The sequence below is a fragment of the Ruditapes philippinarum genome, unplaced genomic scaffold (genome assembly GCF_026571515.1).
Source record: "Ruditapes philippinarum isolate M1 unplaced genomic scaffold, ASM2657151v2 ctg1536_1_1_1_1, whole genome shotgun sequence".
Taxonomy (NCBI): Eukaryota; Metazoa; Mollusca; class Bivalvia; order Venerida; family Veneridae; genus Ruditapes; species Ruditapes philippinarum.
The window spans coordinates 92,387-106,112 of NW_026865013.1; the positions used below are offsets into that span (position 1 = coordinate 92,387).

The 13,726-nt window shown below is 33.0% G+C and overlaps 1 protein-coding gene across 12 annotated transcripts in view; it reads right to left on the reverse strand.

Annotated features, from left to right (window-relative positions):
- The window catches only part of LOC132727550 (CUGBP Elav-like family member 4), a 73,531-nt gene that overhangs the window by 42,153 nt on the left and 17,652 nt on the right, over window positions 1-13,726 (reverse strand). For 7 of the 12 annotated variants that reach the window (XR_009625365.1, XM_060713092.1, XM_060713088.1 and 4 more), the window contains exons 1-2: window positions 7,930-8,010; window positions 2,739-2,787 (exon numbers count right to left, since the gene is read on the reverse strand). Coding sequence is in view for 11 of the 12 variants with exons in the window: in XM_060713092.1 (XP_060569075.1) it covers window positions 2,739-2,787; window positions 7,930-7,995 (115 nt within the window). In the remaining variant the exon portion in view is untranslated. Of the gene's footprint in view, window positions 1-2,738; window positions 2,788-7,929; window positions 8,011-13,726 lie in introns of those variants that run through there. The other 5 variants (XM_060713100.1, XM_060713099.1, XM_060713095.1 and 2 more) reach the window with 1 other exon arrangement.

Below are 13,726 nucleotides of genomic sequence, written 5' to 3' on the forward strand. Positions count from 1 at the left end.
TGTTGAGCGAAAAGGTTCGACCGTACGAACAGAAATTCTATATTCAAATTGGGGATATGGTTGCCAAATTGTCTATGACAATGTTCTTTTATGCTCACCTCCTGTCTTGTTTATAATTATGATGGTTATTGACAAGAATTCAAGGTTTTGAAAGCATTATCTCAGGTTATATGAATTCAAGGTTTCAAACTAATACCTCAGGCTATCCACATATATCAATCATGTCAAATAAGAAGAAGTCGAAGGGACACAATCATGTCAAAATCTGATGCAAAGTAATCTCCTGCATTACGAGCACAGGTGACAATGTAGTCTCAAGAACAACTCGACGGTATCAGAGAAAAGGTACAGCTGACGTGCGGGTGAGTAGAACAAGCTCACTGTTGGACCAATCGTATCTTCTCGGCCCATTACGTCAAACTTCGGAAAAGACTACTATTATTATTGATAATGGCCGAGCTGTTCCGATTGCAGTCTAGCATGGATTGATTAGCAAATGTCGTTATTTTACTGTAGACAAAATCATGTTGTATTTTTGTCACTTAATCGATTTTTAAGAGCCAAGAACGAATATTTGGCGCAGATCATTAATGGAACACAGAAAGACAAATTGCTCTGTCATTTTCAGTTTTCCGACATCTCGCTCAAAATTAATGAACTTTTTATGTTCCGTCTCCAAATTTTTAATGAAGTTAGAGGAGTCATTTTTGTTGTTATAGTGACAGAAGAGACAGCAATAAAGAAGCAAGGTTTTTTCCTCTATCTCTGTAACACGTGAAAAATAACACGAGCATAAAACTGACGAAAAAAAATGTTTGTCACGATGGGACACTCGATTCGTATTAAAAACGCGAAGAGAGAAATATAAGAGAAGTTTAAACGCGATTACAAACCGAGAAGTAATTAGTGCATGGTTAAAACTTTATATTGAGTTAAAATTTAGTTAACAGCAGGATAATAACTTGTTCTAAAAAAAACACAAATAGAATAAATGAAAATTTCATTTTTCAGTGCAAATATTCTTTGACGAAATTAAGACATTAACATCATTTTTTTAAGTGTTAGTAATTTTCTTAAGAAGTTTTATGATGTTATTAAAAGCGTCCCGAGTGTATAAGTCACATGTTCATAGAAAAAACATCACAATTGCCATGACGTAATTGGCTTCGCAACGCGAATCTATTAATTCTGCATGTTTTTTCTTCTGTTTTCCTAAATTCCAAAAGTCAAATTACCAAATTTTCAGAAGTTATCTTCAGCTATTTCTATATACTAGTAGATTTCAGTATGCCAAAGGACTAATGTATTATACAAAATAGTTTGCATGGCCGATTGGTTAACACACCGAACGACGGTAACCTACGGATTGCTGGCTGCGTGTGCACAAACCCCGTGAGCAAGAAACTTTACACTCATTGCTTAAGTACAGTTTGGTTGCAGGCACGGGTTCGAGACGGTGTAATGTATGTAAGGTTTTAAATATAGCTTCCTATAAACAATCGAACTAAATAAATTCTATATCAACTAAAATAATCGATAAAATTTCAATACTAGTATCTATGAAAAATATTGGGTTATTTTCAAATTTGAATAATGCCTCAGAAAGATCAGTGTTCTGTAAATCAAATAGATAGCTAATCATATTCAACGTTTGGCGACCGAGAGAGTACATCATTTTCTGTTGAATACCCTATCAATGTTGGTTTAAACAGAATTTATTTTAGATTAGGAAGCTATACACTCTCTCGGATCCGTTCCTGGAACCAACCAGTATTGAACGATGAGTGTGAAGTTTGAGCAATCAAGGAAGATTATTAATATGTTGAAGCTAAAATTTGAAACATAAATGATCGTTTATATAACACCAATTATATCAGATCCCATTTTCTTCTCGGATAGTTTTCATAACTTTGGCATCTGTCCGCCGTATTTACTAGAACTATTTTACATATATTCACCTAGTTAGGTAGCTTTCCGTTTAATTTTCTAACTTTCATTTCATTTCAACCTCTTAATTATTTTCAAACATAAGGTTTCAATCAAAAATAACTGAATGGGAAAGAAAATGGGTTGATAATTTGGAACGGTGCCCGGTGCAACATCGATAAAATGCGAAGTTATCCAAATGTCCGGATATTCGACAATATGTGTAAACAATTGTTGAAGATAAAATGAAAACTGTATCCGAAATTTGTTTTGAAAAGAAGGAAACAGTTTCTTTCTCATTCGCATCTAAATTACACCGATGAAAATAAAAGAAATAAGACGTGTTTCCTGAGAAACAGGGGTCGCCGAGTTTTTACAGATTGCATTCTAGTGTTTCCAAGTGCTCATGACGTCATGTCACGTGGTTGATAACTTATAGTAGTAAGAACGTAAGAATTCCATTGATAGAAATTGGTCTGAAAAGCAAGCATTACAAAAAACTTCAAAACATAATTATATTATATTACATGCACTTGTTCCTGTGCTTAATGGCAATGGAGGATTACCCTAAATCCAATTTCCTACCATTCTACCCTACTCAATCCAAACCCAACAAATCACCTAAAAAGTAACAACTCTATAACTTGAGATGCTTGCTTATTAAAGTTAGTGACTGACATAATCATTTGCAAAAACCGAACTTAAATAATGTCCTGCTGATTTAGAAACGGTAAAACGGGAGACAACTCTTAACTGCAGCGTCTGTATAAAGTATTAAAGTATTAAATTAGTCAACAAGGGCGATAACTCACCTGCTCTGCTTTCGCTGTCGGCTGGTTTAACCTGGATTGGGCGATTCATCTGAAAATATAAAAAAGAAAATTTGTCAAAAAAAAGAAAAAGAAAAAAAAGAAACATGAACAAAAAAAACCCAAAAGAAACAATAACCCCCTCTAAAAACAACAACAACAACAGCAAAAAAACATAAATAAAAAAGAATAAAAATAAAATAAAATAATTGCATTGTATAACAAGGCTTGGAAAGAAAAAAAGAACATTCTATCACCGATGCGATTAGTATGAGAGGAAAGGGTTTTTAAATTGCCAAATGAGTAAATGATTGATAGACTATTTTTTCAATGCTTGATTGATAAAATGATTGATTGATTGATTGATCAATGGGTGAGTGGGTGAGTGGGTGGGTGGGTGAGTTTGGGTGGGTTTGTGAGTGAGTGAGTGAGAAAATCTTTATTTCCCATATCATGTTAACTTGTTGTTTTTTAAGCAGTTATGAATTTCAGAAATCTACTTTTACATAGCATCATGACAAAGTTGGATATTTCTAACAAATTGGATCAAAAAGTCATTTCTTATTAGTAAAAAACCACGGCTGAGATGTACAGGCAGGGCTTATCAGGTGTTAAATTGGCCTGTTATTCTTATCTCTGCACGTTATTTATTGTGTGAGATAACATCATAAAAAACTCCATGCCTGTGCAGGCAGAATTGCGTCTGTTACAATAGCACACAGGTAAAACTGCTCATGTTAGAGTAGAAGTTAAATAGATACAAAATTCCTTTCGTTTATATTATCTAAATTTTTATTACTTTACCACTATAAAGCGTTTCGTAGTAAATTTTGAATATTTGATTTCTTTATTTTAAATTTTCGGGTGCAAGTATTGCGCCCCCAATGGTATTACGCTAAATCAGCTTACTACCGATTGAACACATCTCTTTAATAAGCTACCTACGCTGGACAAAATAGGTCCAAGACTAATGATATACAGTAAAATAACAATACTCTTTTTACTTTGAGGCTGACTGGCCAATTTGTTACTAAATATTTTAATCTTCATTTTACAAAATTATATACATTATTGCTTTAGCATTGTGAATATCACTACGCTTGCAGTTGATGAAGTATTTAGATGGGAACTAAAATGTTTTCAACCTTCTCGTTAATTATTACGTTCTGATTTATCAAGGGAAGTTACAATGTACGTGAAAAGACACTAGAGTCACAAAAGATTATTATCTCTCTTGTTCGGTACGTTCTTGTTTTTTCCGTCATCATCTTGTCGACTATATTATCACAATATGTAAATAATAAATATCATTAGAATTGAAATATTCTAAGTAAAACGCTCTTTTTATTACACCGAAGCTCTGAAGATAAAAAGTCTGTCCTAGACTGCAGTAACTATTTCCAAACAAGCAATTATTTTTCCCCAGCCTTTCCGAACGTTTACATGCATCTACTGAAATTCTACCAAGACATAAATGCAACATATGTTAAACTTATAAGGTTTAGATGCTTAATAAAACAATTTTTGTCACACCATAAAGATATAACCAATGCAAATTTCAGCATTATTGGATCCAATCTTATCAATAAAGCCTCGTTTTCATATCTGTGGTCCAAAAAAGCCATGTGCAGGCATAGATGGCGGGTTCAATTTCGGACAGAAAGGTGGCCATACTGAAACAGTGCATGTGGAATGACGGCGAGGGTGAAGGCAGGTCGAGCGGCCGGCTGATATTAAGTGTGTAGTTTTCTTAGCTATCTCACGGACGGTGGGGGAGGGGAGGGAGGATAGAGTATTGTCAAGTATGCTGCTGGGTTGACAAACTATCCAGTTACAGCTGAGACTAATAATGCTTCCAGATCAGACAGCCACATTCTTTTTCAGTTAAAAACTGTCCATGTTGTTGCTATATTATAAATTTTCAACTTGATTACAGTATACATGTAATTTGTTACACTTCTTCTCATTCTCATTCTTATAAACTGACAACTAAGTAACAAGGGCGAATTACATGTACATGTATAAAAGAACAAGATAAAGCATCTGTCATTGAACCGAAAGAAAAGTCAATAGGATAAGAGAAGCATATACAAGAAAAAAAATCACCATAAATCTTGGAGCATCTCTAACAGGCGCTCTAAAGACATAAACAATTTATAAGTATATTTACGTTAAGCTCGTGAAACGAGGCACGTGCACTTGGCTTTATGTTTAATCAACCAAAAACGAATAATTGAAAATGCATGCCAGCATTTTTTCATATTCATCTAAATAATGAATACAGGGCTGTCTTAGTAGTGATGATTTTGATTCTTTTTTCCACCAACTTCATCACGACCGATTGATAATTTAAGTAAAGACCTTAGATCTAGCTCGCAGTATACAAATCATTCCGTTCATTTTTATGGAAGGAAGGAAGGAAGGAAGGAAGGAACGAACGAACGAACGAACGAACGAAAGAGGAACGAAGGGTGAGTACTCTGTAATGTTTGAGTTTACAAAACAGAGTGACATACTCGTAGACAAATCAAATTTGATTTTGAAAAGAAATTTAAGTGTACAAATACATGTACTCAGTATAGTTTGATATGGAAAACAAAAATAAAATATAAAATGCAAATCACTTCGTTTATTTTTATGAAACAAGAGTGAAATATAAATGTCATGGGTGTTTTTTTTTACAATATATGTCTGTTTAAGACGAAGTTCGTCCTGTTTGATCATAGTCTGCACAGGTCACTATATACTCAGTATTTATTTAAAAACATTCCCTAAAATGATAAATGGTTTTGTCCAGATAGAAAGATGGACAATTCCATTTAAGAAATTTAGAGTGGTAAGTGTTAAACACGAACTTAGCTATGTTGGGTTTCAGAAACACGCAGTGCATGCAATCAACACGCTATTAAGTAACTAAATATACATTTTTATTCCTTTCCTAATCAAAGTAGCATGAAAAATAAATCTGCATTATGCCACCTCTGAGAGACCTGTTTCAAGTGCAGATACTTTACATTATATTCTTTGATAAAAACAATAACTACAGCAGACGGTCCATGAACGCTGCCACAGCGCCCTCATTAATAGGTGATTAAAATTTGCTTAAACACATGAACTATTTTCAACAGACCATGAACTAGACAATACAATCAAACCTGTGGAGTAGACCACCCCTGTATACTGACTACTTGTCCACTTTCACGGTATGACAATGTTGTTTTGTTTTCACATTAAACTATATTTGTGCTCTTAAATTTCTTTTTTTCTATTTCACTCAGTTCCGTAAACCCAAATACCACAGGGTACTCATTCATTCTTCATTCGTTTGTCCGGGCAAACATCCAATGGTCTATGAGCTTATTTCCGTCCGTTCGTCCGTCCGTAAGTTCGTTCGTTCGTTCCATCCTCCATCCATCCATCCATCCATCCATCCATCCATCCATCCATCCATCCATCCATCCATCCATCCATCCATCCATCCATCCATCCATCCATCCATCCGTCCGTCCGTCGTCCGTCCGTCCGTCCGTCCGTCCATCCACCATCCATCCATCCATCCATCCATCCATCCATCCATCCATCCATCCATCCATCCATCCGTCCATCCATTCATCCATCTTCCGTTCTCAATTAGTTAAAATACATGTACCAAAATTCTAGCAACTTGTTTTAACTAAAAAATCTAAGAAGTGGAACATCCTATTATAATTGTTTATAATTAACGTTGATGAAAGATGTTATAGGTGTGTACATAATTAAGCAGTAAGACTTGGGGCGTAAATAACCGTAGATTATTCTCAGCTAATTTTTCACGAAATTAAAAAAAGAAGGTATTTTAATATTGCTTACAAAGCATTTTTTCCAGAAACTGATTACAGACTTGAATTACTATGAAATTTAGTTAATTTATAGCTTAATGTATAGCTTGAATAGAAATATTACCCTTTATATTCCATTAGAATACGTATGTACTAGTAATTGTCTATTCCGTTATTGTACAAAATATACATGTATGTAACACAATGTAACACAATAAAAATAAATAAAATTATATTATATATACCCACGTTGTTATAAATTTGAAACAAATTTATTATTTCCCTTATCATCTATTAGTCTGAATTTTTTAGACCTGATATGTCACTTTGTAAAGTGGTGCTTTCATTATTCCCTCGGGCAAAAGCAAATATTCAGGCTCTTATTTGGAACATTCATTCATTGCAGGTAATGCTAGAAATTTATCAGATCGCTGAAATCTTTAAAACTCTCATAAAAATTGTATGGCAGATAAAAAAAGACCGCATATATCAAACTGACAAAATATCTGAAAACCATAGGAAAATGTTGAAAATTAAGTTTTTAACGCATAAGTTGCGAGGATCACATGCTTAACGCAGCGTCACGTGTTTAACGCATAAGTTGCCAGCGTCACGCTATGAAACGGTCAATTGAGAAACATACAACTTAGTATAGTTTTGATTTATATGTAATATGGAACGCCACGGCCGACTTGTTCTTGCTTATTGTTTTTAAAATAAGCCTGTAGGTAGTAGATTTATATAGTTATATGATAAAAAGAAACAATTTTGGTATTTAATGGCGATGATGAAAATTGAACACTAACTAAAAATTTTCATTTTCATTGTCATGAACGGTATTGATCGGATCACCAGTTTGTGATGTTTTACCATTCCAGATTCCTTTTATCTATTTTTTTCACGTGACCATTTTTGAAATTTTTTTTAGTGACACTATACTATGGGTTCTTTGATGTCGAGCATATGTCTATGGTGACTGACTTGCATATAAAATGAGCCGCGTCACGACAAAACCAACATAATGGGTTTGCGACAAGCATGGATCCAGACCAACCTGCGCATCCGCGTAGTCTGATCAGGATCCATGCTGTTCGCTTACCAACCATTTTACAAGTAGAGAAACTGATGGCGAACAGCATGGATCCGCAGGCTGGTCTGGATCCATGTTGGTCGCAAACCCATTATGTTGGTTTTGTCATGACGCGGCTCAAATGAAGATTTTTCTGGTGTGACAAGAAAGACAAGAAAAGCATAGGCATAAATAAGCTTCCATACCTTTGTAAATATCAAATATATAAAACTATCTAAGTTATTAAGTATACATTCTTATATCTATTTTCAGTGACCCAGGTTAACTGCTCAAACATATAACCTACCGTACTGAGGGCGTAGTTGAGCCCAGCTTGCACGTAACATGGCCGTGTCAGTAACATCTCTTCCATTAAGTGTTTGTCGAAGACCCTTCTTTTTCTCACTTTAAGCTAACTATAACTTCAGTTCGAGTGTTTTTCGTGTTCTTTTATCTTAATCACTCGGAATGTTTTGACTTTTGTCTATCCGTTGTTATAACTTTCTAAGATACGTATTTTACCTTACTGGGTGCAAAGTTATATTTTGTTCTTTTAACCTTTATCTGTTCGGGTTTCACTGACAGTTCCTAATTTCAAAGTCGTAAAAATGAAAATTCTTTTTACTAGAAATAACTGCTATCATTCAATTGCAAATATTAAAATTCCACTTTTTTTGACAAATTAGAACGATTTTAAAAAAGACGCATAGCGTTTGGCGACAACAACACAACTGTCGTCTGCTGTTGTTTTTTTTCGTTCCTTTTTGTCACCAAACGTGCTTAATAGTTTAAGGTCTTATTGCTATCACCTAAAAGATGATTAAAGGTGAATTTTGTATGCCCTTTGTCAAATAAAACCAAGTAAGACAAAAGGAAATAAAATTCAGAGCATTTAAATAATTAATAACGTAATTAGGGTAAGACGCTTTAAAATCGTCTTAAAGACAGGTAACCAATAGCAACGTAGATACATGTACAAAAATTCACAGGATTTTACTTTTTTTATACATGCAAACCGTTTTAAATGTTTTGACTGTGGGAGTTCGACATGTGCATTGATTTAATGAAATGTAGGTTGAGAGTTACTAATGTTTCAACACAATACATGTACTCGTACATTTATATTAAATGAAACAAGAAAATTACAAATTAATTCAAAAACCCTTTCCTAGACTTATATGAACTTAAAACAACACAATGCAAACCGAATGTTTGTTATTCTAGCTCTGAAATATGCATGCTTCCAGATGTGCAAAACGTTGCAAGAAAATCAACCTTATGAAAAATGTAAAATATTCAATTTACAATTCAAGTAATAATTTACATGTTAAATGCAGTTAAAGACTGACTTTGTATTTATCACCATATATTTACTGCGCGACTAACGCAGTATGAACATATATTAACATTTATTTCGAAATTTACATGGATTTCAAGTGCCGTTTACAATGTGTCAATGACTTTCTTTGTTCACTTGAGAATATTTTACTTTTTAAATACATTTTAAAAAATTTCATGAAAATTACCATGAATCTGGATGTCTGCGACATGTACTTTGAAATGAAAATTTAAAGAACTAGGAAGACAGTTCTGAAAACAATACCATACATGTATTTGTTTCGAGACTCATTAATCGTATAAATGCTATGTATTTAGTAGAAATGAAATCATCTTACAGTGCGTTTATGAAAAGAAAAAATCGAAAAAAGATAGAACAAAAGTTGAAATACAAAACTCATTGACTTCACAAGCGATACTAAATAGACAAATTATAAGGGAGGGACGATAGACGCGTTCATCACGTGATACATCATGTGGCCTTTACATTAAAACGACTATTTTGCATTCTGCACAATATATTAATTTATAATATCGATAAATAATTAAGGTTGTTTTACATACTACAAATCGATAAAACATATTCTATATATACATGTATATATATATACATTCCACACAATTCCAATTTCACTCTAGATAATCCGTTGCTATTTATAGATATGTCATTTTGCACTAAACTATTTCCTACATAAACTCCCTGTCATATTTCAAACATCATTTTCCCATTTCCTGCAACAATTTTATCAACAGATAATGCTGTGTTATTTTAGGTCGATACCAGTTAGTACGTAAAAAAGATTATTTGATATTCAGGAAAATAACCATACGGTTTATACTTCATGAAATTAAGCTGGAATTACGCATGCAGCTTAAGATGAGATCAACTTTAATTAGATTCCATCTTCAAATAATGTTGCAAATGAACATATTGATTCCACCGGGGCCTTGAGTTATTGGTATGGAAATCTTAATAAGGTTCTACACCTTTTAATTAGACAATAATACATTGGCTATGATCAGGGAAAGCTGATAAGTAAGAGAGGGCAACAGTTACAGGAAAATTAGGTAGTGTGAAAATTAAATCTATCTCTATCAATTTGAAAGAAGAAACAACTTGTATTCCATAGAAGTTATATAGTTATTTGTATTATCGTGCTTAAACGATAAAATAAATTTCAATAATTGTAAAAAAAAAAACAACAACTGATAACCATTAATTTTCCACCATGATTTATTAAAGATATGTTAAGATAAATGGTTTATTCCACTATGAATTGCGTGAACATTATATTATTTCAGAGTTTCTATTTAAATATAACAGTTACACCAACATAATTTTAATTACAGCACGTAAATAGATTCTAGATATACATCAACAATTCCTAATGGAGTCTTTTTAGAAAACTTGAATTTCCTACATTTTTACCATGACGTCAACTGAAATAAGGACGTCACTTAAGTTTACCAAAACAGTTAAAAGGCAGTTTATTTTTAACAAGAACAAAATGAAGGACAATTATGAGATCATACTAGGTCTATATTATGAATACTTATGAAAGAAAATACTTTTATATTAAAGTATACAATATATAAACAAAACTATGATTCAGTTTATCTTATATTGTATTTTAGCGTGTACAACGGAAATTTCCGTGCTTTTTTTTTAATTATTCATTTATTTGAGCTCTACCAGCTTTCGTTGCTATGGCTGGTTGAAAAGTTTAAATATTTCCTGAAATATAATATAACACAAGCAAAGTTCTATTAATATCAAATGTTTTAAAATAATAATACAAAATAAAGGGAGAATGAGATGTATTCAATATTAATAAATTATAAAAAATACTTTATTGTACTATAAGTTAAAGCTGCCTTCAGCTGTTCAAAGGGTTAAATATGTTATATTTAGATAAATCTTTTCATATAATTGTCAAATCAAAATACTTAAGGTGGAAAATAAAATTTGCTGACGATAAAATACATAAACAATAAGGAAACCCCTTGATACTTCTAATCTACCGGTCCACTCTCTATATTTAAATTAGTAAAGCGGACGGTTCGTTCCCGAGCTTCTATTTTTAGAAACAAACGTCACTGTCACGTTTTAAATATAAATAGCTCTCGAGACGCTGTTTTGAAGTAGGCTTACAGTGATATGATGTACTTTTCTAAGATAAAATTACTGAAATACTAAGTTTGAAACAAGAATAAAATATTTTTCCAACAGAAAGTAAAAACTGAAGGCCGCTTTAAAATAGAATAGTTTCAGTGACGTATGACGCCTAGTATTCTACGCTGAGTATAGTTTCATACCTGAAATGGAAAACCGATTATACTTGTATCTGATGATGACATTTCTGTAATGCGCAAAGCCTTTTGGGAAATCATCATTTATGAACCTAAATGATATGTAAATGGCCCCAAGTCGGAAAAACACAAGACATTGTAGCTGCTGTATCAACTATTATATCTTGATGATTATTATATCTCCTCGTGTGTTTACAAAACTACGATAAAATATGTTAATTTGAGAGCGACAATAAATTGCAGGCAATAATGAAAAATATTATCCATGCATCGACTTATGCCAGGAATTTGTTTCCTTTTTATTTGGCACAATCTGTTTGACTAGACATATTAGAGCTACACCGATTTGCACCTGTATCGTCTTAATTAATTGGTTTGCTCAAACATCTTTAACTGTTATAATTATTTGTTTTTCCCAAACATATTCTATACTGCGACTTCCTTGCTTTTCCCAAACATGTAAAACTCTACTGCAATAATTTCTTGTCTTTCCCAAGCATTTTAAACTGTACCCAATATATACTGTACTGCAATTACTAATTATTTTCCCAAACATTTTAACCAAAACATGTTAAATTGTATTGCCAAATTCATTGTTTTTCCCAAACATTTTCAGTTGTAATAATTTCTTTCCTTTTCCAAACATATTAAACTTTACTGCCATTTTTTATTGGTTTTCCTCAAAACATTTTAACGGTATTAACTTATTTCTTGTGTTTAATTGTGTTTTAATTTCTTGTTTTTTCCAAAGCATGTTAAACTGAACTGCCATAATTTATAGCTTTCCCCTAATAATTTTAACTGTAATGATTTATTTCCCAAGCATGTTAAAATGTACAGCCAAAATTTATTTGTTTCCCCCAAATATTTTAACTGTAATAATTTCTTTTCTTTCCCGAGCAAGGTTAACTGTACTGCTTTAATGTATTGGTTTTTATCCCAAACATTTTAATCTGTATTAATTTCTTGTTTTTCCCAAACATGTTTAATTGTACTACAATTGTCTGTCTCAATATTTTTTAACTCGAATTGTCAGATTTTATTTTTGTATTTCTCCAACAGTTTCAACCGAACCGCTTTCTAAAACTGACTTTTATTTGTAATGTGACTGTACATATTTTTAAACTAAGCAATCAGGACTGCGCATGCCTTTTGACTCTTTTTCTTATAACAATAGTAAATAAATTTCAACCGCGACATAATTTCAGTACCTTAGTGTACATGTTAAAAAAACACTGTTGCATTTCAGGCTCGTTACTGAAGATAACAAAACACAATTAATGTCTTCCAATACTCACATTATTTATTACATCCAATAAATAATTCAAAATAAGACAGTTAAAGACGGTATTAGTCTTCTTTCTTAATTAGAGAGAACACGAATGTCAAAATTTATTGGAAAATCCATAGTCTCAAATTATTTTCCTAAATAAATCCCCTAATTGCTTTTCCGTGATATGAAGACGACAAAACAGCTGTTGGTTAGTTTGAAGTCAGGTTCATTCCACGACCTTCTTAAATGCAACAGGTTGCATATTTTGGCAGGGTTCGGGCGCTAACCATAGTTACAGTAGTTCGGCTAACAATGGGTAGGCGTATAGTGACGTCACAAATTTACTATAGTCTAACCATGACCGTATGCGCGGTCTCTTTGGTTCCAAAGATATGGGGATCACGGATTTTGGACATTCGCAAAGCCAAACAATTTTCAGCTCCTGAAATGTACTCAAACATCCAATTACCGTTGAATTTACGGTAGTAGTAAAAAATGTGCCTTTGTTAGAGCGGAAACTATATATGTAATATGTACCGAATGAAATAACGGACAAAACTTTTACTGACAGTGAGACACTTTTTACAAACTAAATTAGAACTAATTATATTTTGATACTGGTACAAATAAACGATACAATTTATTGTTTTATCATGGGACTCCGTGGCCAAGTGGTTAAGGCCTTCGAACCACTTGCCCTCACCGCTCTGACTTCAAATCCTAGCTTACGGAAGGTTGGTGGTTCTAATCCGCTTGTGTCTTAGTCAACATATAATCCTAAAGATTCCAGTGCATCTTAATTATAAAAACAACAACAACAGCAACAAAAAAATCAAGAACGCACCATGATACAGTTTTTCTAACAAGAGGTGATAATGTCGGCTGCATTTATCATTGTTTCTTTCCACTACAGAATTGGATGGGCACAAAACCCCGGGGAGTTGGTTATTCGATATAATGACTGTTATTCCGTACGATTTTCTTTGTCTAAAACTCCCCCATTCCCAAATGTAAAAGTGACCGAGCTTGACCCTGCCTGAATAGGGTGACCTCACGTGACCGCGCGTGCAGCGCACGAGACTAATATTCCAAACAAAACGAGAAGAAAATCTTTAACAAAGAACAGTAACCGCATCTTTTATTAAACTATAAATCAGTGGAAGAAATTCATTTGTTTGATATA